The 24,184-nt window shown below is 37.4% G+C and overlaps 1 protein-coding gene across 15 annotated transcripts in view; it reads left to right on the forward strand.

The window, feature by feature from the left end:
• STS (steroid sulfatase) overlaps positions 1–24,184 on the forward strand; it is a 119,751-nt gene that overhangs the window by 35,881 nt on the left and 59,686 nt on the right. For all 15 annotated transcript variants that reach the window (XM_054205752.1, XM_054205764.1, XM_054205774.1 and 12 more), the window contains one exon: positions 8,391–8,527. In XM_054205752.1, coding sequence (XP_054061727.1) covers positions 8,391–8,527 — 137 coding nt within the window. The remainder of the gene's footprint in view (positions 1–8,390; positions 8,528–24,184) is intronic.

Raw genomic sequence — 24,184 nt, forward strand, 5'->3', positions numbered from 1 at the left:
TGAAGTTAAACTTTTTTTGTAAAAGTGACTGCTTTTTTATAACTATATTTACATGCTTCAGAAAAAAAATTTCAAGAAACATCTAACTTTTTTAGGACTTTCATTCTTGAGAATTTCATGTAACTTGAAATATGAAAAATCTTTTGTGATGTGACTTAATTATGTGAACGTACAATGCAGAGTCATAATCTATGACTTTTCTAGAGTGGGAAACTCTTCGTCATTGATTTGAAGCATCCATTATTTGGCTTTCATAAGGCCAATTTTTTTAAGATATTGTCATTTTAGATACCTCTACTTCTATACCTCTTTCAATTTGAAAAGATTTGATTTACAGAAGTTAGGAAAGAAATGTTTTTTTGAAAGCAATGATTTTATAATAGACATCACATTGGGTCACCTAAACATTGGATATACAAAATCATCCTAAGTCATTCTTCTTTTTTGCAAAGTTAGCTTTATTTTGGAATAATTACCACCACAGGGCTTTCAATGGGATCAAATCACAAAAGTGTTTGTATATTCTGAAATGTAAATCAATATATTTGGAGAAAAAATATTTCATCCAGTTAACTTCTTGAAAAATATGCCGAAGTATTTTTCTCTGTCACTTTTGAAACAGATCACACCATTTCTAAAAATAGTTAGTCATAAGTAAAAACATGTTCTAAGACACAATACGTACCTTAATTACTGAAAAGTATGTATTGGGTAGTTACTGTGAAAACATTGACATGGTGTCATTGCTGAATGAAAACTTATACCAAAGAATCAGAAGCTAAGTTTTCTAGACTTAATGACTGCATGCAGTAGTCATCAAGACTGTTAGCAAGAAAAGATGTTTATCTAAAATCTTGATCTCATACTGAAATTTTTATATCCTTTCTATCATTATAAATATTTGATGTGGCCATGTCAACTCATCATACCAAAATAAAATGGTTTTTATAACAAATTTCTTTAAGTAAGTCTTCCCATCAGCATTCTCATGAGTATTTATAAACAAACTAAAGCATCTTTATTTCCTCTTGGCAATGGTGATAGATATAAAGATGCCTTCTCATCTAGATTCTAATTAACTTAACATTGAAGTACTTTGTTTATTACAAACATGCACATATAACCCCCTTTGAAAATTGTTCAGAAGTTATTTGCTTAGTGACCAAGCTTTTGGTGATTTTAAAAGGCTTTTGAGTACATTAACTGTATGTTGGCAGATTTTTCCGCGATTTACAAGTATGTAATATGCCTCTAGCGATTCATAATATTTTGAGTATCTTTGAATGTTTCATTGATTTCAATGCAATGACAATAAATTGGTAGCCCCAAAACAGGTGAGTTCAAGATGCTACAGAACTAGTAACTCTTTTAACTTTATTAATATTCAGAATGTGCACAACGTTATTGTATAGCTTAGTCAGTGTTTAGAGCTGGCAAAACAATGTATCATCTAAATCAGCATAGCTTTGTTGACTCAGCTGGAGGTAAGTTGCTTTACATCAGCTGGGCACTTGGCCCCAGTTCTCAATGTAGTTTCCAGACAAAATTGATGTTAAATTGAAGTCAAGGTTAAGAGCACATAGTCATAATTTACAATAAACTTTGTTACAGGAATGTTGCAGTTATAGTGAGAATTATAACCCAGACAGTTCAGAGTCAATGGTAAATTAAAGAATATCCAAGCACATGAATGTATTGAGAAGCAGTTAGGGCATTCGAGCAATCTTAACTGTTGCCCTGTAGTGAATTCACATGCAAAGTATATGACCACAAAACTTGCTCTTGGGGATAGGAGTAATTAGATTAATATTCACTGAACTGATCCGTCCCATGTATTAGTGGGAGCAACAAAATCAATATTTGCTTTGACACACCGGTTCTGACATTATATAGTTCATACCTGTGAACTCCAGTGCGCCAGTAGACCATTGCTTTTACGACTAGTCTACTGACTTTGGCCATTTGCACGGTAACAGCTGTCAAGGGGCAACCAGGTAGCAGCAGCAGTCAGACATCTGGCATTCATAAGTGAAGGGCCACCAGGTTTCTGGAAGCCACGGTTGCTCCACAGCATTCTTGTTGTTCCACTTCTTTCAGCGATCAGTCTTCCTCACCCCTCCTTTAGTCACACGTTTGACTCAGCACTTGGGTTGTCATACAGGCTTCTTTTGTTCAAATAACACAATAAGTAACAAGCTCAGTCCTTTACATCAGAAATCCCTGTGCACAAGTATACTAGAGTACAAACAATCCTGAATTTGAGAATTCATTCACCTCTACTGATTCTTAATACATTTTAACATCAAACTAAAAATCGTCAGCTATCATGCATGTTTTAGTTGTTTAATTATCTTTACAATAAATACATGATGAAGCTCCAATCTTCAACAGCACTGGTACTTCCTTTTATGCTATATTTATATTTAATATATATGAATGTATATATAGTTATATATATAAAAATTTCAACATAATTTTTTTATCTATATAAGTTTATTATACCTATTACCTGTATTACCTCTTTAAGTTCTTCAGAGTTCAGACAATGGATTTCCTCACGTTATTCTCTTTTCTAGCTGTTTCTCAGTCATCTTGTCATCTTTATAACTTCTTGCCATGTATATAATCATTAGATTTTGTGTTTTTCAAATCTTCTTATGGTATCTTCATCGCATATACCTGTGTGCTGTTATACTTACTTTGGTCTGGTATTTTGAGAGGTGGTACTGTATTTGTTCTTCCTTAGTCTAGGATATGTGTATTACTTTTCATTTGTTCCTAGGGAGATTGAAAGAGACCAAATACAATAGTCAATGCTCAGAAATGGCACTGGAGAAGAGTGTATACAATATACAAGTGTCAGATCCAGTGCGTGAAAACAAATACTAATTCAGTTCCTCACCCTAATTGTAAGTGGGCAGGTAAGCTCAGTATATGCTAATTCTAATTACTTTTTCCCAAGAGCAAGTGTGTAATATTGTAAACCTATCAGAACACTCTCTAGACATTACAGTATATTTGAAAATCAAATGGATTCTAATTATTTCATGTTAAGTTCAATGTGGTTGTCACTCATGTATCTTCAGCATGCCCTTTAATGACCAGCTGCACAGACAATCCAGATTTGGAAAGTGCTAGAGACCTGTTTTTAACGTATCAGAAAATAACAAGACAAAAGTACTACTCTGCGATACAGAATACCTCTCTGACAATTTTGGATAGCTGATCACAATTAATAATTATTAAAATAAAAATCCTAATGAAATTAACTTCTGGAAAACAGTATTTGCATTTGCATGCAAACATGTTTATATTCAAAAGCTATGGTGAAGGTGATGTCGAACAACTTTTGTGCAGATTTATTTTTTCTGTCATAGATTGCATAGCCATAATATTCAAGATTTTGTTATGATAGTTAATATTTGTTTATTTTCTTTTTATCTAGTCTATTTCAGTCCTTAAATCATTGTTACAACACATATTCAAATTTATTTTCATCTAATCTAGCAGATTGTGGTTTAGAGTTTTTCCATATATCACCAGGTCTTAAGATCAGGCAGTTGGCATGTTGTACTAGAGTTAGTTCTGAAATCAACTCTTTTTATGGATCCTACAAGAAGATTCTTTATATTTTACAGTAAAATACAAATTATAGAGGAGAATTTGTGTATCTTTGTATACACATGATGTATATGTGCACGTATATTAAAAAAGGGTAGTAACTTATAAGCCGTAACAACTCTGCTGGATCTTCATCCTTTTTCTCAGCCCTCTGCTTGTTCCTTTTGAGCAGCAGAGATAACATATTTATTTATATACTTCAGGGTCATCTGAAAATGTCAGTTTTTAGTCATTTAAGAATGATTAAAGACCTAACCAGTTCTGCGATGAGTGTTAAGACTGCATTGTAAATGCAACATTTCTAAAAAGCAGTAGATCTGTAAACTGGGCTCCAAAATGTTGCGGGCGAGAGGGATTTAGTAATGAATATAATCTGTAGTAGGTAAGAAATTTCTTTTTTTCCCCATGCTTATGAGAATGTACTTTTGGAAGGGGAGGAAAAAGGTTATATATAAAGGACATAAAAGCATATATGAATTGTTTACCTTAAGCGTTTAAAGGATGAAATAGGCATGAAATTAGAGATGTATCTTGGCTATTTGCATGGAAGAATCATTTCACAAATGCAGATATAGTAGAAACTCATCCCACTTTTAATATCTTCCTGAAGGAGTCATATTTTCCATATTTTTATGTTTTTTCCCTTTCTCACTCCATTTTTAAAACCCTTTCTGGTTTTGATAAGTTACTCTCAAGTGGCCTGGAGTTCTCTTTTCTGATTTTGAAAAATTTTGAAAAGATGAGATTTGTGGTTTAAAGGGCGTCTTGCAAAAGGGTAAGACAGGAATATTCATTCATGGATTCAGTCGTGCTAACAAGGATTTTAGCACTGTTAGCGGTCAGAACAAAAGAAGATCCAGCTTGTAGGACAAAGTCCTGCTTTGATAAAACTAAGCCAAGGTTTACCTTTTCCTTCTGCAGGAACAAGGATTAATGAAGTGCATTCAGCCAGTTCAGTCACAAAGAGCACTGTCTAATCGGTGATCTAATTTGGGAGTAGAGGAGGGAGCCATGGGGAATAAGAACTGAATGAATTTATCCACTGGGAGGGATATTGAATAAGAAGAATATTAAAGAGGAGTTACAGGAGAGCAAACGTTAGGTTTGCATCTGCCTGTATCGACACGTGGTTACATATTTGTGCTGAAAATATATCCTCAGATTATATACTTCAACATTTTTGTTTTCTTTCATTTTATCTGTGTCTCTGGTGCACCGTGACTATGTGAAAATGACACATTCTCATTCAATAAGTCTTATTAAATCGTATGCACTTATCCTTATAAGAAGTAATATATTTTACCCCTGTATCTATTTCAAATAGTTCTTTGCACACTATTTCAGTCTTATGGGTGGATTAGGTGGAATGTATAAGATTTTGGAGATTACAGAAACAAATTTTAACCCAATTTTAACACAGCATAGTGTAGCCCAGCTCCGGCAAAGCCAAATATATCTGCTCTCGTAGTCATCCGCTGTGTATCATAGCACCTTCAATGGTATAGAGGGTGGAGTAGTCTAACGGATTAAAAATATGTACTTTAGGACAGACTAAGAGGATAATTTCACATCTGGCAAAAAAAAAAGTTGTTCAGAAAGATCATACCTGTCCATCATATTAAAGGTTAGTTTAGAATTTATTGCAAAAAAATAAAACTGAGCCCATGTTCCTCTCTCATTTCCTGTATAGAATCATACTTGAAATCTTAGTTTGATTTGACAGCTGCAGGCCATCAAATTCAGAGCCCCACCTGTTGCTGTGCTGCAGTGGTCTTAGATCGACATCAATGCACGGAAAAGCAAACAAAAAGTACCCAAGGAGTCTTCAATGTGGAAAATATTTAGAGCAAAATTGCAGGAAAAAAGTTAAAAGACCCACATGTGAAGCACAAAGTCAGATTAGTTATAACTTGCTCTCTCACCCACTTTAAAGCTGTGTTTTACAGCCCAAGCCTGAACTAAATCCTTGAGCAATGTAAAAACTACTCACACTAAATAAGAACCCAGTACTGTGCAATGGAGAGGAGTCACCAGCAAGGCGCTGCATTTAGAGGTTTTCAAGATCGGTTAAGCACACATTAAAGAGTGTCTTGTGTCAAAAGTGTGTAATCCTTCTGGCTGCTCAGTAAATTGAAAAGACTGTGTGATTCCCGTTGGATAAAAATTTTTACTGTATTTGAGTAAGTGAATCTCAGATCTTTTGAAACTGAAGTTCCCGGTGTTTAAACTGTGTAAAAGATAGTGGCAATACATCTTTGAAGGAGCTGTTTACTGAAGAGGTTCAGGAGTTAAGCTGTTATTGTCAAATTACTCCCCTGCCTACTAGCCGATATTGTCATTCCATTTTCAAGGTCAGAGTAAAGGTAGTCAGTTATGATTCTCCTCAAAGAGTTCTGGCAGGAGATAAATAGCTGCCTGGGATCTTTTATAGGATATTAATAGGTGAGACACTTCTCCACCTGACAGTGAGCTGTCAATCAGAACCTGTCAATTTGAGTTGCAAAGAAGAGAATGATGTAGTGCCCTTCCATATCAATCGTTGATTCGATGACTCTTTGTGAAATTTAGATCTTTGTGTCAGTTCCATTTAAAAAAACAAACAACAAAACACCACATCAAACCTGGGTTATTATCGTTTGAAAATAACATTTAAAGTGGAGGCTTTTGATACTCCCTTTTAGCAACATGGATAAGCATTTAGAAGTTTGCACTGTCTCTGTGACATTAGAACAAGGCAGTTTGCACAAAGAGTAAATTGTACTTACACCGTTATAAGTATAAAGTAGATTTTTTGTGGTGTTTTCCCCTAGAATTTGTATATTGGTCTAAATTCAGTGAACTGTGCTTAAGGAAAAAGTCAAAGATAATACCATGCAGTAAAATATGCATGTTGTAAACCAAAAATCAGCTGCCTTGCAGAAATGTTCTTTAATAAAAGGTCAGTGTTACATTAATATACATATGAAGTATTAAACTTATAAGTATACATGTTTTTTTACTTGAAGTGCTGAAGTTTTCAGTCTTTTTAATTGACTCAGAAGTCTCATGTGTTATTTGTTGCTATAGTAGAAAGGTTCTCACATATATGACCTCTCAGATAGTAACAAACACAACTTCATGGAAAGTGTATCTTTTATCAAAAATACTGTATTTCCTTTATTTTTTTTTGAACCTGTTATAATACTAAAGTAAAACAGGATACACGCACAAATATTTGGAGGGAATTCAAATAATTTTGTTTCCATTTTCCACATGAAAAAATGTTCTATTTATTCTGTCTTTTTTTTTTTAAAAAAGGAGAAACTTTTTATGAGATAAAGCCCCAGTCAGGAACACACTTATCAAGTGAGTAATCTGGATAAAATTTCCCATTTTGAGTTTATGTACTGTTGCCTATGCCAGTAAAAAAGAAAGCTGTAACCATGCAACTTGTGCAAAATCAGATCCAAACAACAAGAGAGGAAAAATGCATCCTCAATATACTAGATTAAGCCTGCTTATTTTTCCTTAAGAGTAAAGTATTGATATTGCATATATCCCTTTTATTAAAAGACTTTGTTTTCAGGTTCTAGAGGTTTGGGGTATTTTTTTTCATTTTAAAGAAACAGTTTGTATGTGCATGTCTGTATAGTTCCTTCCCTCTTTAAAAGGTGGATGAATCAACTGCATGAGGAAATATATAGTCTCCCTTTGGTGTTGATGTGAATCACAGGTATTACCCACAACAGATTGGGCAGGGAAAATATGGTAAATAAAGCCAAAAATACTCTGTAATCACCTGTGTGCTTTAAAGGTGAGATCCAGACAAGTTTTCTGGGTAATGCTTTTCTGATTCAACTGATATTTACAATATGCATCATACTACAAATGCTGTTATGGCGTATAGCAGTAAATTTGGCTAGTACTCCACGATTTTAAGTAAAGTTCTATAAATAATGCATAAGAAAAGTTCTTACTCGAGTTGTGCATTCACAACATACTGGAACTGATCATAAATATCGTGTTTACAGATCACAGGAACAGCAAAATTTACAGAGAGTCTATTGCAGTTCAGGAAATAGACTAGTTGAGGAAAAAGACAATGGAGACACTTCATTACTCTCAGAGGAAAAATATTTCTCTGTATTAGTATGTACTTTAAGATTACTTATTTTTTGGTGCAACACATTTGTAGTATTATTTACTGATCACATGCATACACACACAGAACATTAAATGGCAAGAGACGATTCGGTCATATACCTTAGTCCAGGATAATGAAGGAGGAAGAGTACTAGTATACTTGATTTAACATAGTCAATGTTATTATGGTATGTTTGACCCTGGTCCTCATAACAGTCTAGTTGATCAGCTTCCATATGACCTCGTGAGAAAGATAATTGTGTTTCACATATATATGTGGTTATGGAGGTATGTTTTTGAACAGCGGTTGTATTCAGGCTTTTAAATATGTACTTGTAAAGTGAAGAGAGGTGCTTGTAGCCAGAAACTGCTAGGTTCTTGGCTTTAAACAAGTCCCTTTTCAATATATGTAGCAAACAGTAATTAGATTTTGTTGTTCATTTTTGCTTTCAATTCAGTATACAGTTAAGGATGACATTTTTACTCTGTGTATGTGTATTCAGGATTACCCTGTAATCAGTAACAGTACTCATTTTCCTCCCCCCCCTTTTTTTTTTTTGAGCTCCACTGCAGAAAGATTTCTTTGTATAAATTTTGTTATAAAATATGCTAAGGATTTGGGGGTTTGTTTTATTTTGTTTTTCCAGGAACACAAATGCACCATTTCTTCTTGTCCTGTCTTATCTTCATGTCCATACCGCTCTATATGCTTCAAAAAATTTCAGCGGAAAGAGCAAGCATGGTTTATATGGGGACGCAGTGGAGGAAATGGACTGGAGTGTAGGTATGTTGCATGTGCTTCTAATATCACTGGAGAAAATTCATGCCCACCAAATGCAGACTTCAGCAATTTGCATATCTACAGTCTATCTGACATACTTGTCCTTTATACTTAGGGAAAAGAAACAGTAATTTAAAAGGCACAGTAATCTGATCTCTTGTAATATCTAATTTATGATTAAATTTATTGTGTCCTACAAATGCCTGCTCTCTTCTTTGACTATGAAGGTAGTCCATACAGTACGGACTTAGCAGAGCAATGGACACCTTAACTGTGGACATTTGAAATAGTTGAATCCAACCCCATGAGCTTCTGGGTACGATATGGCTTCTGCAGGTTGTCCTCATAAAACAATATGCTAACTCGAAAAGTGACCACATGATATTGATATAAAAATATTTTCAAATAAAGTGACTACAATATACCTATTAGCAAAAGTAATTTGCAAATTATTTTAATGAGTTGTCTGAATGAGTGAAATCACTTAGGTGAGGTCCACTTCTGTTCATGAAGAATAGTCAAACCCAAACAATTTGCCATTCAGAGCGTTCCATTCTCTCTGAGGCTGGAGAGCAGTTGTCTTTCAACAAGATTCCCTTATCTCTAGATATATTGGAATGACTCTCTGATTCCAGAGATAATCACCTGTGAAAACAACTAACGGGTCATATTTGAAAAGAATCATATTGGAGAATAGCAGTATTAGGCGCTAAAGATGAGCTTACATTCCTCCTTCCAATACACCCCAAGTCAATTCTGTTCTCAGTACAACTCAGTGCAAATTGGCTTCCTTCAAGAAAATCTTACTTCCTTATTAAGTTGCTATGAACAGATATTCAGCTTTGGTGCATACGTATTTTTAAACTGTGCAGTGAAACATAATGTAAATTCGCTTGCATATTTTGTATCAAGAAGTCTAGTTGCAGCAGCTAGGGGAAAAAAGGCGTCACAGCACATTTAGTGATTTGTAATGTATTTATTTACAATAACAGAGAAAACCCTTGTGAGAAACTATGATACGCTTATTGGGAAGGGTTTTCAATGTGGAAGGTAACTGGATTAAACAGAAAAAACCTCTGTTATAAATCGGGTTTTGTAACAAAAGTGGCTTTCATTCCAGTTGTACTACACCCTGTATCTTTATCATCTCTGTCAATGGCCACCAGCATTTGGTCAATCAAGTACTTTCATTAGATAAAAGTATGCATGTGTTGTTGCTTCTACTTGCATCCATGTTGCAGTAAGCTACTGGGCATTAGCTGGTCTTACCGTCTGTGTTTGATTTTACTATTTCTTTTTCTGTTCCATAATAGTTAGCTTATCCCAGCCTTGTTGGTCATTTGCTGCTGCCATTGCATTTTGCTCCCTCCTTCAGGAGAGCGGGACCAGGGTTTAAACAGCCATTTGAAAAGCAAGGCAGCTGACATGCTGCTCATTCAGGCTATTTAATGATGCAGAGGTGGTAACAGATTGAAAACCGCTATTCTCATCCAGAATGACCACAGGCTCTTAGGAGATGTGTCAAAGAAACCAAACTCTAGGACAGAAACATCTAGTTAATAAAACTTGGGATAAATCAGAAATAGAAATTCAGTGGTGATAACATAGGAACTTTGAACAAACTGAGAGAGGAGATGGATGAGTTTCCTCATGTATTGTCCTTTACGATCCATTGCGGGTGCATCAGGAGCAGCGGGCTAGCTTAATTAATCAGGAAACAGATCTTTATCTGTCATAAACTTGTATACAGGCATCAAATTTTGTTTCAGTTAGAGGTCTGGTTACTTGGTTTTGCTTATGTCTTGTGAGACTCCTGTTGACATATTGTATATTTGCTCCAAGAGGTAGAAAATATGTTTATTTCCTCTGTTACTTTCTCCTCTGTTATTAGGATGATGAAAAAAAGCTATGGCTGACATTTCCAAAAGAGTGTGAAGGAATAATATAGCTTTTTTCTTTTTTTTTTTTTCTTCAACTGAAGGGAGTACTTATTTCCATTAACCTCCACTGAAAATTCCAGTCTTAATGCACCAACTAGGTCAGACAGAGTAGATTTATTCACTGTACGGCTGATGTCAGTAACCAGTATTTTCTTGGAATGCCTCTGAAGATGTTACAGTAGAAAAGTCAAACAAAATTGTCTGGAAAAACTGAAAAAGTGAAAACTGTAAGCTTTCCACAAAGGGAGGTTTCATCATTCACTAGACAGAAATTATATTTATGCATAGATGAATGTAACTTGCAAAAGCAATAAGAACAAAATAGCCCAGATATAACAATATCCTGCAAAACCTCACAGGAAAAAAAAATGAGTGTATGGAAAACTTCATTATAGTACAACATTAGAAATGTTTGGCATCTGATAGGAAAAATGAACACAAACTTAACTCGATTCTAAAAGAAACTTACATCGTATTATGTGCTGAGTGGGAAGTATTGTGGAAAAACCCTTGGGGATGACTGAAAAAAAGCAAAACTAAGAGTAGAAGAGAAGTAGAAGTTCAGACTGTCAGGTACCAGTGATGAAAAGAATAGACCATGAAATGCAAATTAAATATTGTTCCTGATTTGAAAGATCAGCTGGAATCAGAAATAAGTCTTTAGCTGCCATTTGCAAGAGAAAAAGCAACAACCTTTCTAGTAAAACAGAGAATTTCACTCAGACTGAGAATTCTGAATAGAAGACAATTACTCCATTTTCATTTGTTTACTTATTGAGAATCAATTACTTAATTGGACTATAATTCAATTATAAGGCAATCTCCATGCTAGGAGGAGAAAAACCGATAATACACATGAATAAAATACTCCTTTGAATATTTCATGTTTGTGACTTGTTAAACCAATACTGTATGATTACAGTCCATGTCAAAAATACGAAATACAAAGTCTCTGGATAAGCTTTGGGACCATGTATGTCTACTGCTTTTGCATACTGATGTGTGTGTAACAGAATTGAATGTATAAAGCATTCACAGTTACAATGTCACTGCATGTGACATGCCTTAGAGAGTCATTCTCTGGCTAATAACATTAATTTTCTTTCAATGTAGGCTAAGCACCTTATTAATGCTATTAATTATAATTCATATGAGAACAGATGAAATAATCTTACAGTCTAAAAATGGAAAAAGAAATGATGAATGAATTAATGCAATATTATCCTTTTCTTCCTTCCTCCCTTCTTCCCTTCCTTCATACCTTCATTCCTGATTGAGTATAGGAAGAGAAATGGACATGTTCAGAAATTGTTTTTGATGTAAATTGCATTACACTAATTTAATCCAAAGCAGATCACTGCAAAGAGTTTTGGAGCCCCCTGTAGACTTGCATGCAAGCTCTGTGAAGACATACTAATTCAACACCACTTTTGTAAATGGCTGTTTATTCTTCTGTTAACAGTAGCAAAGCTACATATCAGTTCTTAATCCTTTGTGGAACAGTCACAACTGAGTGGCTTAAGTGTAAAAAAGTCTCAGAAATTTTAGTCTGGTGCAAGCTAGGTAACTGTAGAGTGGGGGCCTTGTCTGGATATCTTTATTAGGTGAATGCCCTGCAAGCTGAAAAAAATTAACTGCCTCTCTGCCATGATCTTTTCACCTGTCTTAGGGTGAAGTTATACAAAGAAAATATTACCACCATCCGATGTTATTTAATGAGAAGAAAAGGAGTGGAAATAAATCCCAATGCATCTTACACGTAGCTTGTGTTTGAAATACCTTAGACGGTTTGGCAGAGTTATATATGAAGAGAGCAGCTCTGTATCTCCCCAGTACAAGTGGGTTATGGAGCTACAGTACAGTGTCACAAAGATGATTAAGGAACTCAAGCATCTCTCCTATGAGGAAGGGCTGAGACAGCTGGGAGCTCTGTTCAGCCTGGAGAAGAGAAGGCTGAGGGAGTATCTTATTAATGTATACAAATACCTAAAGGGAGAGCACAAAGAGGATGGGGCCAGGCTCTTCTCATTGGTGCCCAGTGACAAGAAGCAATGGCCACAAACTGAAACACAGGAGGTTCCCTCTGAACATCAGGAAAAACTTTTTTACTCCGACGTAACTAAACACCGGCACAGGTTGCTGACAGTAGTGGTAGAATCTCCCTTCTTGGAGATATTCAGAAGCCATCTGGATGTGGTCCTGGGCTCCAAGTGACCCTGCTTGAACAGGGGAAGTTGGACAAAGTGAAATCCAGCCTCCTAGTCCCTTCCAACCTCAACTATTCCATGATCCTGTGAGATGCTGAAGAAAAAAGGTATTCACTGAAGTCCATTCATATTTTGAAGCAAATTCAGACATGACTTTTAAAAGTCAGTCTAGACGGACCAGAGATCTCTTCACTGAAGCAAACAGAAACAAGATACTCTCATGATACTCTCCTCCTGTATTCCTCTCTTGTGAGACCCCACCTGGGTACTGCTCTGGAGTCCCCAGCACAAGAAAGAGATGGACCTTGTATATCAACAGAAAAAGGAAGACTAGGGAAAATATAGGTCCACTGATGAATGAGACGGGTGCCCTAGTGGTGGAAGACACAGAGAAGGCAGAGTTACTGAATGCCTTCTTTTCTTCGGTCTTCACTGATAAAGCCGTCCCTCACACATCCCATACCCTGGAGGCAAGGGGGAAGGTCTGGAGAGAGGAAGATTTTCCCTTAGTTGAGGAGGACCGGGTCAGAGACCACTTGGCCAAGCTGGACATTCATAAATCCATGGGCCCTGACGGGATGCACCCGCGAGTGCTGAGAGAGCTGGCAGATGTTATCGCTAGACCACTCTCCATTGTCTTTGCAAGGTCATGGGGAACAGGAGAGGTGCCTGAGGACTGGAGGAAGGCTAACGTCACTCCAATCTTCAAAAAAGGCAAGAAGGAGGACCCAGGGAACTACAGGCCGGTTAGTCTCACCTCTGTCCCTGGGAAGGTAATGGAGCGACTCATTCTGGATGTCGTCTCCAAACACATAGAGGAACAGGAAGTTATTGGAAGTGGTCAGCATGGATTTACCAAGGGCAAATCATGCCTGACCAATCTGAGAGCTTTCTATGATGTTATAACGGGTTGGCTGGATGAGGGGAGAGCCGTAGATGTCATCTACCTTGACCTTAGCAAGGCTTTTGACACTGTCTCCCATAACATCCTCATTAGGAAGCTGAGGAAGTATGGGCTAGACGAGGTGACAGTGAGGTGGATCGAGAGCTGGCTGAGTGACAGAACCCAGAGGGTTGTGATCAGCGGCACAGAGTCCAGTTGGAGGCCTGTAACGAGTGGTGTCCCTCAGGGGTCAATACTTGGACCAATTTTGTTCAATATATTCATTAATGACCTAGATGAGGGGACAGAGTGTATCCTCAGCAAGTTTGCTGATGATACCAAGCTGGGAGGGGTGGCCGACACTCCAGAGGGCCGTGCTGCCATCCAGCGTGACCTGGACAGGCTGGAGAGCTGGGCAGAGAAGAACCTAATGAGGTTCAACAAAAGCAAGTGTAGGGTCCTGCACCTGGGAAGGAAGAATGCCAAACACCAGTGTAGGTTAGGGGCGGACATGCTGGGAAGCAGCTCTGAGGAGAAGGACCTGGGGGTCCTGGTAGACAGCAAATTATCCATGAGCCAGCAGTGTGCCCTTGTCGCCAAGAAGGCCAATGGCATCCTGGGCTGCATAGGGAAGACTGTGGCCAGTAGGTCGAGGGAGGTCATTCTTCCCCTCTACTCTGCACTGGTGAGGCCACAACTGGAGTACTGTGTCCAGTTCTGGGCTCCCCAGTTCAAGAGGGACAGGGAACTACTGGAGCGAGTCCAGCGAAGGGCAACCAAGATGATTGTGGGACTGGCGCACCTCCCTTATGAGGAAAGGCTGAAAGAGCTGGGACTCTTTAGCCTGGAGAAGAGAAGGTTGAGGGGGGACCTGATTAATGTTTACAAGTATCTAAAGGGTGGGTTTAAGGAGGACGGAGCCAGGCTCTTTTCAATGGTTCCCAGCGACAGGACAAGGGGCAATGGGCACAAGCTAGAACACAGGAAGTTCCGTTCAAATACACGGAAAAACTTCTTTACAGTGAGGGTGACAGAGCACTGGAACAGGCTGCCCCGGGAGGTTGTGGAGTCCCCTTCTCTGGAGATTTTCAAGACCCGCCTGGATGCAGCCCTGAGGGATGTGCTTTAGGCAACCCTGCTCTAACAGGGGAGTTGGACTAGATGATCTCTAGAGGTCCCTTCCAACTCTGAAGATTCCGTGATTCCGTGATTCCGTGTTAGAGCAGGTCCAAAGGAGAGCCACAAAAATGGTCACGGGACTGGAACACGTCTCCTCTGGAGATAGGCTGAAAGACTTGAGGTTGTTCAACCTAGAGAAGAGAAGGCTCCAGGGAGACCTTATTGCCGCCTTTCAATATATAAAGTGGGCTTATAAGAAAGATGGAGAGAGCCTTGTTACCAGGGTGTGTAGTGACAGGACAAGGGGCAACATTTTTAAAATGAGAGAGGGTAGGTTTAGATTAGATATTAGGAAGAAATTGTTTACGATGAGGGTGGTGAAACACTGGAACAGGTTGCCCAGAGAAGTTGTGGATGCCCCATCCCTAGAATCATTCAAGGTCAGGTTGGATGGGGCAACCTGATCTAATGAAAGATGTGCTTTCCCATAGCAGGGGGGTTGGACTACACAAACTTTAAAGGTCTCTTCCAACCCAAACCATTCTGTGATTTTGTGTTACTACAGTGATGACAAATTTTGAAGATGCTAATGATATCTTAAATAGGTTTTCCTTACAAGGAAATCTTGGGTTTCCTTACAGTGCCTATTTTTTTTTTAACTGAAAGTACTTACACAATTAAAACCTTGGATATCTGAATAAATTGAACCTTACCTGAGGAACACTTATGACTTGTCAAAGCATTTGTGATACTCTGCTACACAACTCTCTGGGGCGGTATGTGGCCTCTAATGAAATACCACAAGGCAGAAATAAAGTATAATTCTGTGAGAAAGGCCAGGTAGGGTTCAGTCTAGTACGACTAACTGAAAATCAAACCACTTTTCATGCTGTTTTTCTTTGATTCAGCTATTATCATGATTAAGAATTGTCCATAAATGTCTATCATCACACAGTGCTTTCAAAGAGGAAGGGTAGGGCAAAAGCTCTGCTGAATCAACTCCAGATATTGTGGAAACATCTAATTTACTCGTTCCATAATTAGATTTCCCAGGGTTGTAAAAAAGATTATATCGATACATATGTGTAGGATTATGCTGTGGCTCTTAATTCCTACAGTGCCCAAATGTGAGATAATAAAAACTAAATGCTTACATGCCTTCTGTCTGATGAATGTGTGCATGTTTAAGAGATAATACTCAATGTATGTGGATTGATCACATCCTCTACTTTTAATTTCTATTCAACTCTGCAGTGATGTGAATCAAGGGTCTAAGTGGAACCCATTCTAATTTAATATAAACCATTGTTATTTACCCCTGTGGCATTTTTCTCTGTTTTAGTAACAGATGTACCACTGCGTTAATAATAGATGGAAAGAATGTTTTCAGAAACAAAACAAAAGCTACTTTTGGAAAATTGTAAAATATTTAGGAGACAGAAAACTGAACTATGCCCACAAGACTTTTTGTAAAATTCTTGCTGTGATGAAGGTATCATAGTCTAAAGCATTCACAAAACAAAAAGAAGGGTCTAAATGTGACAGCCAAAGAATTTTTGAGGTTGCGAAGGATGTTACATTCCCTCATTTTTTCTGTTTTTATGTGGCTTCATAATAGCATGTGATCTGTCTTCAGTTTCTTAGTAAAAGCATTTACTTTTTAATTTTAAAATAATTATTTTAAATTACCAGCCTATGAGATCTTAAACTTGACTTATTATTTTTATTACAAAGAAATTAAAATAGAATTTTAATATTTATTTCAAGTTGTTCTGCCCTGAAACTGTATTCCTAGATTTATTTTTTTTTTTAATATTCTTTCCTATATTGAGCAGTAACTATTCTCCTTCTGGGAAACAGTATAGTATTGTTAAGTTTCATCTGAAATCTATGCCTCTTCTTTTAAATATAATTGTTAGTGGCTGTTATTGTGAATTCTTACATCTTTATTTTACATTACAGTGTTTGTATGCTTTCAACCTCTATTTAGAATCCTCTTCTGTTAGGATAAATCTAAAAATGTACCATAAATCTTCTGAGAATTCTGAATTATGCTAAAAATCAAAATAATCATTAATAATATGAAAGAAAAAAAAAAAAGATTCCTATTGCTTTGAGAAAAAATGAATGAGCTATCCTTATTTTTTTTTTCTATTTTGATTTTTTTCATAAAAAGCCTTGTATGCAGAGATAAGCCTGATTTATCATGGCTTTTCACCTGATGTAGTCCTTTGTAACAGTGCAAAGTCGATTTAAAAGATAAGCAAAGCAGAATGGTGCCACATAATCAGAAGTGGTGGATAAGCATGCTCAGATAATTTTATGCTCAGATATTATGAATGTCACATAAACTTAGCTGAGCCTGAAAACTTCAAGGTAGAACTAAAACTCTGGAGAGTGACGCCTGATGCTAATGGTACACTCCCTGACCTTGCTTTCCTAAATTTATACGGGTGTAAGTCTTAAGTCTAGAAGGTTTATTTTTAAGCTGTTTTTGTTATCATGAAAGGTGTTCCACCGGCTTCTCTGAGGAAGAAGATATTCAGGCAATACGGGTGCTCTGTGACTAGACAGAATGTTCCCACCCATTCTGCCATCCTGTTCTTGCCCTAACATTAAGAGACGGTTTCGTCAGCTAAGACAGTAGTTAAGCTCTTGAAGCACATTCACTCCTTAGGTCAGATCTGGGAAAATTGTCAATAAGGGTGCAGATTAAAGGCATTTGTGGTTCTGCTTTTTATGATGTGGATACTTTCCAGTTACAATCTGGGCTAAAACCCAAAATCATTTTGTATGTCACTAAGCAGCAATGACTTTCAGTCACTACTGAATGGGACTGAATTTAAGAGGTGACTAAGTGATGAAAGACTCACATTTCCACTATGATAAGCCTCCTGAGCTACCTAGTCCTCTTTAAGTACAGTTTCCTCTTTCTTTATTGCATCTTTGTACACAGAAAAGCTCCTTCTTAGAACATTATTTACAAGATTACAAAGCACATCTTAAGCAGCCATTCTTATAGCATTTTTTAATCAGTCAAGTTTAAATAATGTCTTAGTAACGCACACTCCATGATGGAAAACTTCAGTGTAATGCAGCTTGTGGGACTAGTGCTGTCGTGTTCAAAATTTGCTGCCGGCTGCTCAGCAGATTTTGTTTGCGTCTGACATTGCAGGAGTTAAATTGTCAGCAGAAGATGTGTTAGTACATTGCACATTTTACTTTACAAAAATGTAATCATATAACTTTCAAAATTTGAAAGGCTTTCTATTAGTTATGAACCTCTGAAAACTGGGTCTAATACAAAAACAGTGAAATGACAGTTAACATTGTGGTCAAAATACTCTAATCAGTGAAAAAATTAGGATTTCTCAGAAGTTCCAACCACTGGTAATACCAACCATTTGTCTAACCTTTGCCTGTAAAGGTTAATTTCACATATAAATGATTTTGGTTGGATTTTGCTCCTTGCTTAAAGTGGGTTGGGAAAGTCATTTTCAGTGAGATTAAGAACACAGTAAAGATTTACACCAAAATTGACCTGCAAGAATACAGTGATTTCTATGTATACTTGGATGAAGGTTGCAACGAGGAAACTGAATGGGGCTAACTTTATCCAAATTGTAGATAATCTGCAAAATAAAGAGCAAGAAAGCAGTTTAAAGGAAGATATTAAGATTTTGCTGGTGGAGTTCGTCTGGATAGCAACCTTTTTAGCACAGATACTGTGAAGCTATTAAGAGGAGTTGCATTTGCCTTGTCCCAGGGAAACTCTAAAGGAATTTAGTAAGTCAGTCACCCAGAGCAAGAAATCAGGATGGCAGAGAGAGACATGATTTACAGCACCCTTTGCTCGCTTTGGTGAAAGTGTCCCTTTCAGCACTCACTTACGTACATGATTTTGCCATCATTTTTCTTCAACACTTGGACACTGAAAGCAATTTCTGTCTAGGTATTTATAGAGCTTGTTATCATGGTTTTAATAAAGGATGCAACTGAGCTAGTAGGTGAAGGATGTTGCTGGTAGAAGTTACATCTCTATGAAAGAAGCCTAAGCGTGAAACAAAGGATTAGAGAAACTAAAAATGTTCAGGATTTTTCATCTGGGCACTTAAACCTTCCTGCCCACACACCTTCCTTATACCTTCACATAGTTTTGTAGTGAATTACCCAGTGCCTTAATATAACTGATACAGTCTGTGAATAATTACACATTCATATGATCATGCAGAAGGCACAAGTGAACATTGTAAGGCTATGAAGTCAAGTACTCAAGGATAGGAAAAATCAATCTTCCTATGATTGTGTCTTATGGTACAGTTTTTAAACATATGTTTACATGCCATTTATTTTCCCGTTGGAACCGTGTCTACTCATCACAGAGTGCCTTCTTAATGAGCAGCTACTTAACAGTAGGTGTATTCCTCATTGTTAAATATGAATTCTCATGTTTTATTTAACATGCACTATTGAAGTTCTGTTTTGAAGACAGATTTCTTTGACATCTCTCATCTTTTCTGTGTCATTACTTCGCTAGAGTATATAACAGATGCACAAACAAGCATTTCCACAAAGTCTTTGTAAGATAGGGGGATCTCATTAACCTGTTTCCCAAAAGAAAAACTGAGGCACAGAGATGGTGTTCAGATTTACCTACTGAGGTATAGCTTTGCTGCCAGTCACTCACTAATCCAGCTCTTGATCTAGAGTAAAGCACAAGGACTTTAATTTAGCTAGCATGGGAATGGGGAAGGGGGGAAAGCAAGCCATTTATCCTTCCAGGTCTTGATCCATGTTGGAGGTGGGAAATGGTTAGAATGTGCACCAAGACTCAGGAACTCGGGTTTTCTTCTGCTCTTGGGGATTAAGTGGTATTTTTTAAGGATAATTAAATACCTTCACCAACATATGAACTAGAATGATATGAACAGTTTCTGTGATGACTCATAAAATGTCTTCCAGCCTTTTACTTTTTTTTTATAGCTGACTGCATCTTAGTTGTAGAAAAAACCTAAAACTGACCATGTGCATTTCAGTTTCAGTGATGATACTGAGAATCCTAGAGGTTCTTTTAAAATCATCCCTGCTGTTTCTTGGAGAAAGACATGGAACTTTATAATGCTTCTTTTGAAATGTATGTTAATTATTTTGAGACCATACTGTTAAAAAAGAGAACTAATTCTCAGTGAAAACAGTAATCATACGATAAAGTTTATGACACTATTGATTCTGTGCTGTAAACTATTGTTTATCGGCAGGCTGGTTCTTGTGAATGAATTGCCGTGCAGAAATTTCACACTGCTGAATCACAAGGCTGAAATTCCACGTGGTAATAAGCTCTTATTGATGGGGTTGGTAGAACTGCCTTTTTATTGACTATGACTGGTTTTTTTCCAATGGTACATCTGACTGCTAAAACAACGACACTATATAATAGGCAGGCTGGTAATACTTACAAAGATCATTATTCTAGAAATCAGTTTTGTGTTTTACATTACAGAAAGCTTTTTATTGCACCAGCAGATAAATAATGAAATTTTTAAGGTTAGGGAAAGCACTAGAGTAATGATGCTGTGAATAGTGAAAGGCGGGCAGATGAAGTTTTAACTTTACTGTTCTCTAGCTTTTTCCCTCACTACTTGATTCTAAAATAAGGCATTTATGTTTCATTTTAGGGTCCTGTTTAAGAAAAACTGGCACTGAATCTTTATTATGCTTTCTTACCTGTTATTTTTTAATGTTACTGTTTGGTTTTGTTTTTTTTTTTAATTTCATTTAGTGTACTGAAGGTATTTTTTACTATTTTGAATGCTTTCTTTTTGTTTTCTCTTTCTTTTGGCTTAGTTCTTGTACTTTGTATGCACTTCTGTCTTTTTAAATCATTCCCTCTTCCTACTCACCAGTGGAACTTTCCTTATAACATTTCTTCATGAAAGAGCATGTTGTAGTAACCCTGAGAACACCCAACAGATTTTATGTTACAGCAGTAAGCTTAATATCCAAAGGAACACCTGACCCCTAAGGGCTGAGTTGCTTGCTTGAGATGATGAAAATGAGACTTCAGGATAATCAAATCCCTACCTTAGACCAGCACGAAGTATGGCTTCAATGGATCTTGCAGCTTGCTGCTACCAAAGAGGGGAGGCAGAGCACCCTTCCCTCCTTTCCCTCCTTTTTCCTAACCACCTTCCAGGGAAAGCAGAAAGGAGGAGAAAGAGGAGAAGCATATTCCTTTTTCCAGAAAGCACCCTTTTAGCAAACTACTAGATGGACTCATCTATAATTAGGCAAATTTAGTTTGCCTAAAATTATGTGTGATTAACTTGGCCCTTAGGTGCTTCGGTTTACTTGGTTTTAAAGTACTGCAAACACTTCTGTGTTATGAGGATAAAGGATATAGGCTCCGTAGGCTCTTGTATTTTAGTGCATGAGATATTTGTAGGTTAGAAATGATTTTACCGCCATTTCTGATTCATACTTGCATTTAAAAACAAGGCAGGCAAACAAGAAATAACACAATCATAGAATCATAGAATGTCTTGGGCTGGAACGGACCTTTAAAGGTCATCTAGTCCAACCCCCCTGCAGTAAGCAGGGACGTCTTCAACTAAATCAGGTTGCTCAGAGCCTCATCAAGCCTGGCCTTGAATGTCTCCAGGGATGGGGCCTCCACCACCCCTCTGGGCAACCTGTTCCAGTGTCTCACCACCCTCATTGTAAAGAACTTCTTCCTAATGTCTAATCTAAACCTACCCTGCTCTAGTTTAAAACCATTGCCCTTCATCCTATCGCTACATGCCCTTGCAAACAGCCCCTCCCCATCTCTCCTGTAGGCCCCCTTCCGGTACTGGAAAGCCGCTATAAGGTCTCCCCAGAGCCTTCTTTTCTCCAGGCTGAACAACCCTAACTCTCTCAGCCTGTCTTCACAGGAGAGGTGCTCCAGCCCTCTTTGTGGCCATCTTTGTGGCCCTCTTCTGGACCCACTCCAACAGGTCCAACACAAACATAAGTGTGCTTTAATCTTAAAGAAAAGAATGGCCTGGCCCAGAAAAGCAAGATGGATTTTGTCTTCCTGCAAACCCAAAGATAACTTAGTTCTAGATATTTGAAATAAATGAGTAGCTCAGGATGTCTCAGCACTTTTAGCGTCAGTTTTCATGGAAGATACTATTTCTGCCAGCGTGAAAAGTATAGCTGTGTGTATAGTATATAGCTATGTGAAAGGTATCAAAGTGTTTCTGGCACCACAAAAGAGCAAAGCAAACATTAAGCAAGGAATAATAAGGGTTTTTTTCTTTATTTACAATTTGGACAGATATAATTTATCTGTTCAATTTGGTGGATGAAAAATTGGACATGAGATGGCAATGTGTGCTTGCAGTCCAGAAGCGAATCATATCCTGGGCTGCACAAAAAGAAGCATGGCCAGCAGATCGAGTGAGGTGATTCTCCCCTCTGCTCTGGTGACACCCCACGTGCAGTGCTGCGTCCAGCTCTGGGGTCCCCAGCACAAGAAAGAGATGGACCTGTTGGAGTGGGTCCAGAGGAGGGCCACAAAAATGATCAGAGAGCTGGAACATCTCTTTGAAGAAAGGCTGAAAGAGTTGAGGCTGTTCACCTTGGAGAAGAGAAAGCTCAAGGGAGAGCTTATTGCAACCTCCCAATATATAAAGGGGGCTTATAAGAAAGACGGAGAGAGACTTTTTACCAGGGCCTTAGATTAGATATTAGGAAGAAATTTTTTACAGTGAGGGTGGTGAGCCACTGGAACAGGTTTCCCAGAGAAGTTGTGGGTGCCCCATCCCAGAGTTGAAAGCAGCTTTGAGTAACCTGGTTTAGTGGAAGGTGTCTCTGCCCATGGCAGGGGGGTTGGAGGTCTATGATCTTTAAGGTCCCTTTAACCCAAACTATTCTATGTTTCTCTGAGTCTATGATCATACTGAAACTTTCAGAATAATTTAATAACATGTAATGTCAAAAAGTATAAAAAAAGCCATTGTCATTACATTTTTTCAGATGATAATTTTTTAACAATTCTGGGACTTCTTAGCTCTGAAGTTTGTAAAACTGAATTTAGAATTTCTTTTGTCAGCTAAGGAAGTCTGTGATTCGCATTCTTGCTGACAAGTTTTGTCGATAAGAAACCTTTAATGAATGTATTTAGAAGTTTGCTGTAAGTGTTAAATAGTAAATAGCATTTTCTTTAAAAAAGAAACAAGGGGTAAAAAATAAAATAAAATACCTTGAGAATATCAGAAACTTTGATAAATGATGTTTGAAAACTTGCCTGTTCTGTTTATAAAACTCTTTCCATACATAATCAAGCTACTTCAGTGGCAGCCTCAGGAAATGGATTTTAACAAAATGCCTGTGGTAGGTCTGTTAGCATCTCTGAAGATGAGACTTCCTTCCCTTTTGTTAGATTCTTTTCTTTCTCTAGATATCAAAAGAGATCTTGGCCCATCCAGTAGTATACATATAGAAATATGGTTATGATGTAGTGGTCTAAAAACAGAGCCATAACATCAGGTTCTTCTCTCCCATGTTCATATGAACAGTTCCATCAAATGAAGTAGCCAGGGTACCTTTAATATATTTATGTATATGCAGTACTAGTTTTATCTTCCTTTAAATATGTTTTTATTTCCTGAAGTGAGAGAGGTGCACTTTCATCTAAGAGTCAAATCTGGCCTTCTTTTCTTGTCAGCTCCTCATATACCACAGGCAGATAGTTTATTCCTTTTTACTCTTTGCAGTTACTCTTTGCTAGCTCTTCCCAATGGATTGTCACAGGAGATCACACTGTATTTTTTTTCCCTCCATGTGGCTGCTTTTCATTACTTGGCATCTGTTACAGTGATCAGTCCCTATTGATAATAGCTTATCGGAACATCATTATTCAAGCAGTTCTGGGAAGACTAGGTTTTAAGAAGGAGGAACAAAAATGTCATACAACTGAGATAAAAAGGGTGATAACAATTTGACATACTTTAATACTACATCTCCTTTTTGGAAGGTGTCTCTTTTTAGATGAGCTTACAGAACTGTTTTATTTGATTTAACCTTTCCTTTTATATATAAACATTTCTCAGTTCCATGCAAATCATGTGTTAGTTATTCTTCCCCAAGAGTTGAAGACGGTATCTTCCTAAATCCAAAGAGAATGAGATTCAATAAAGGAGACAGGGTCTTTATGTAGCAATTTAGAAGTGTTTCTAGTTGGCAGATACGCAGGTCCCTCAAACTACTTTCGTTTTTTAAAAAGGCATTTTTTAGGGACTTGGTTGGAAAAGAAGAAAGTGGTTACTTCACTAAGCAAGGTGATAAATACCCTGATAAATATCTGTTCTTTTTAACCATGTCGGGGTAGGTCTTCTGTTTGCATAGGTTGATGTAACTGCACCAAAGTCAGTGGAAATGGGTTGACTTGAAGTCAACAACTATAGATGCTTTATGAAAAGTTTGTAGTTCTTTAAAAAAAATTTGGTATCACAACCTTCCAAAAACCTGT

Source organism: Rissa tridactyla, chromosome 1 (genome assembly GCF_028500815.1).
Source record: "Rissa tridactyla isolate bRisTri1 chromosome 1, bRisTri1.patW.cur.20221130, whole genome shotgun sequence".
Classification (NCBI taxonomy): Eukaryota; Metazoa; Chordata; class Aves; order Charadriiformes; family Laridae; genus Rissa; species Rissa tridactyla.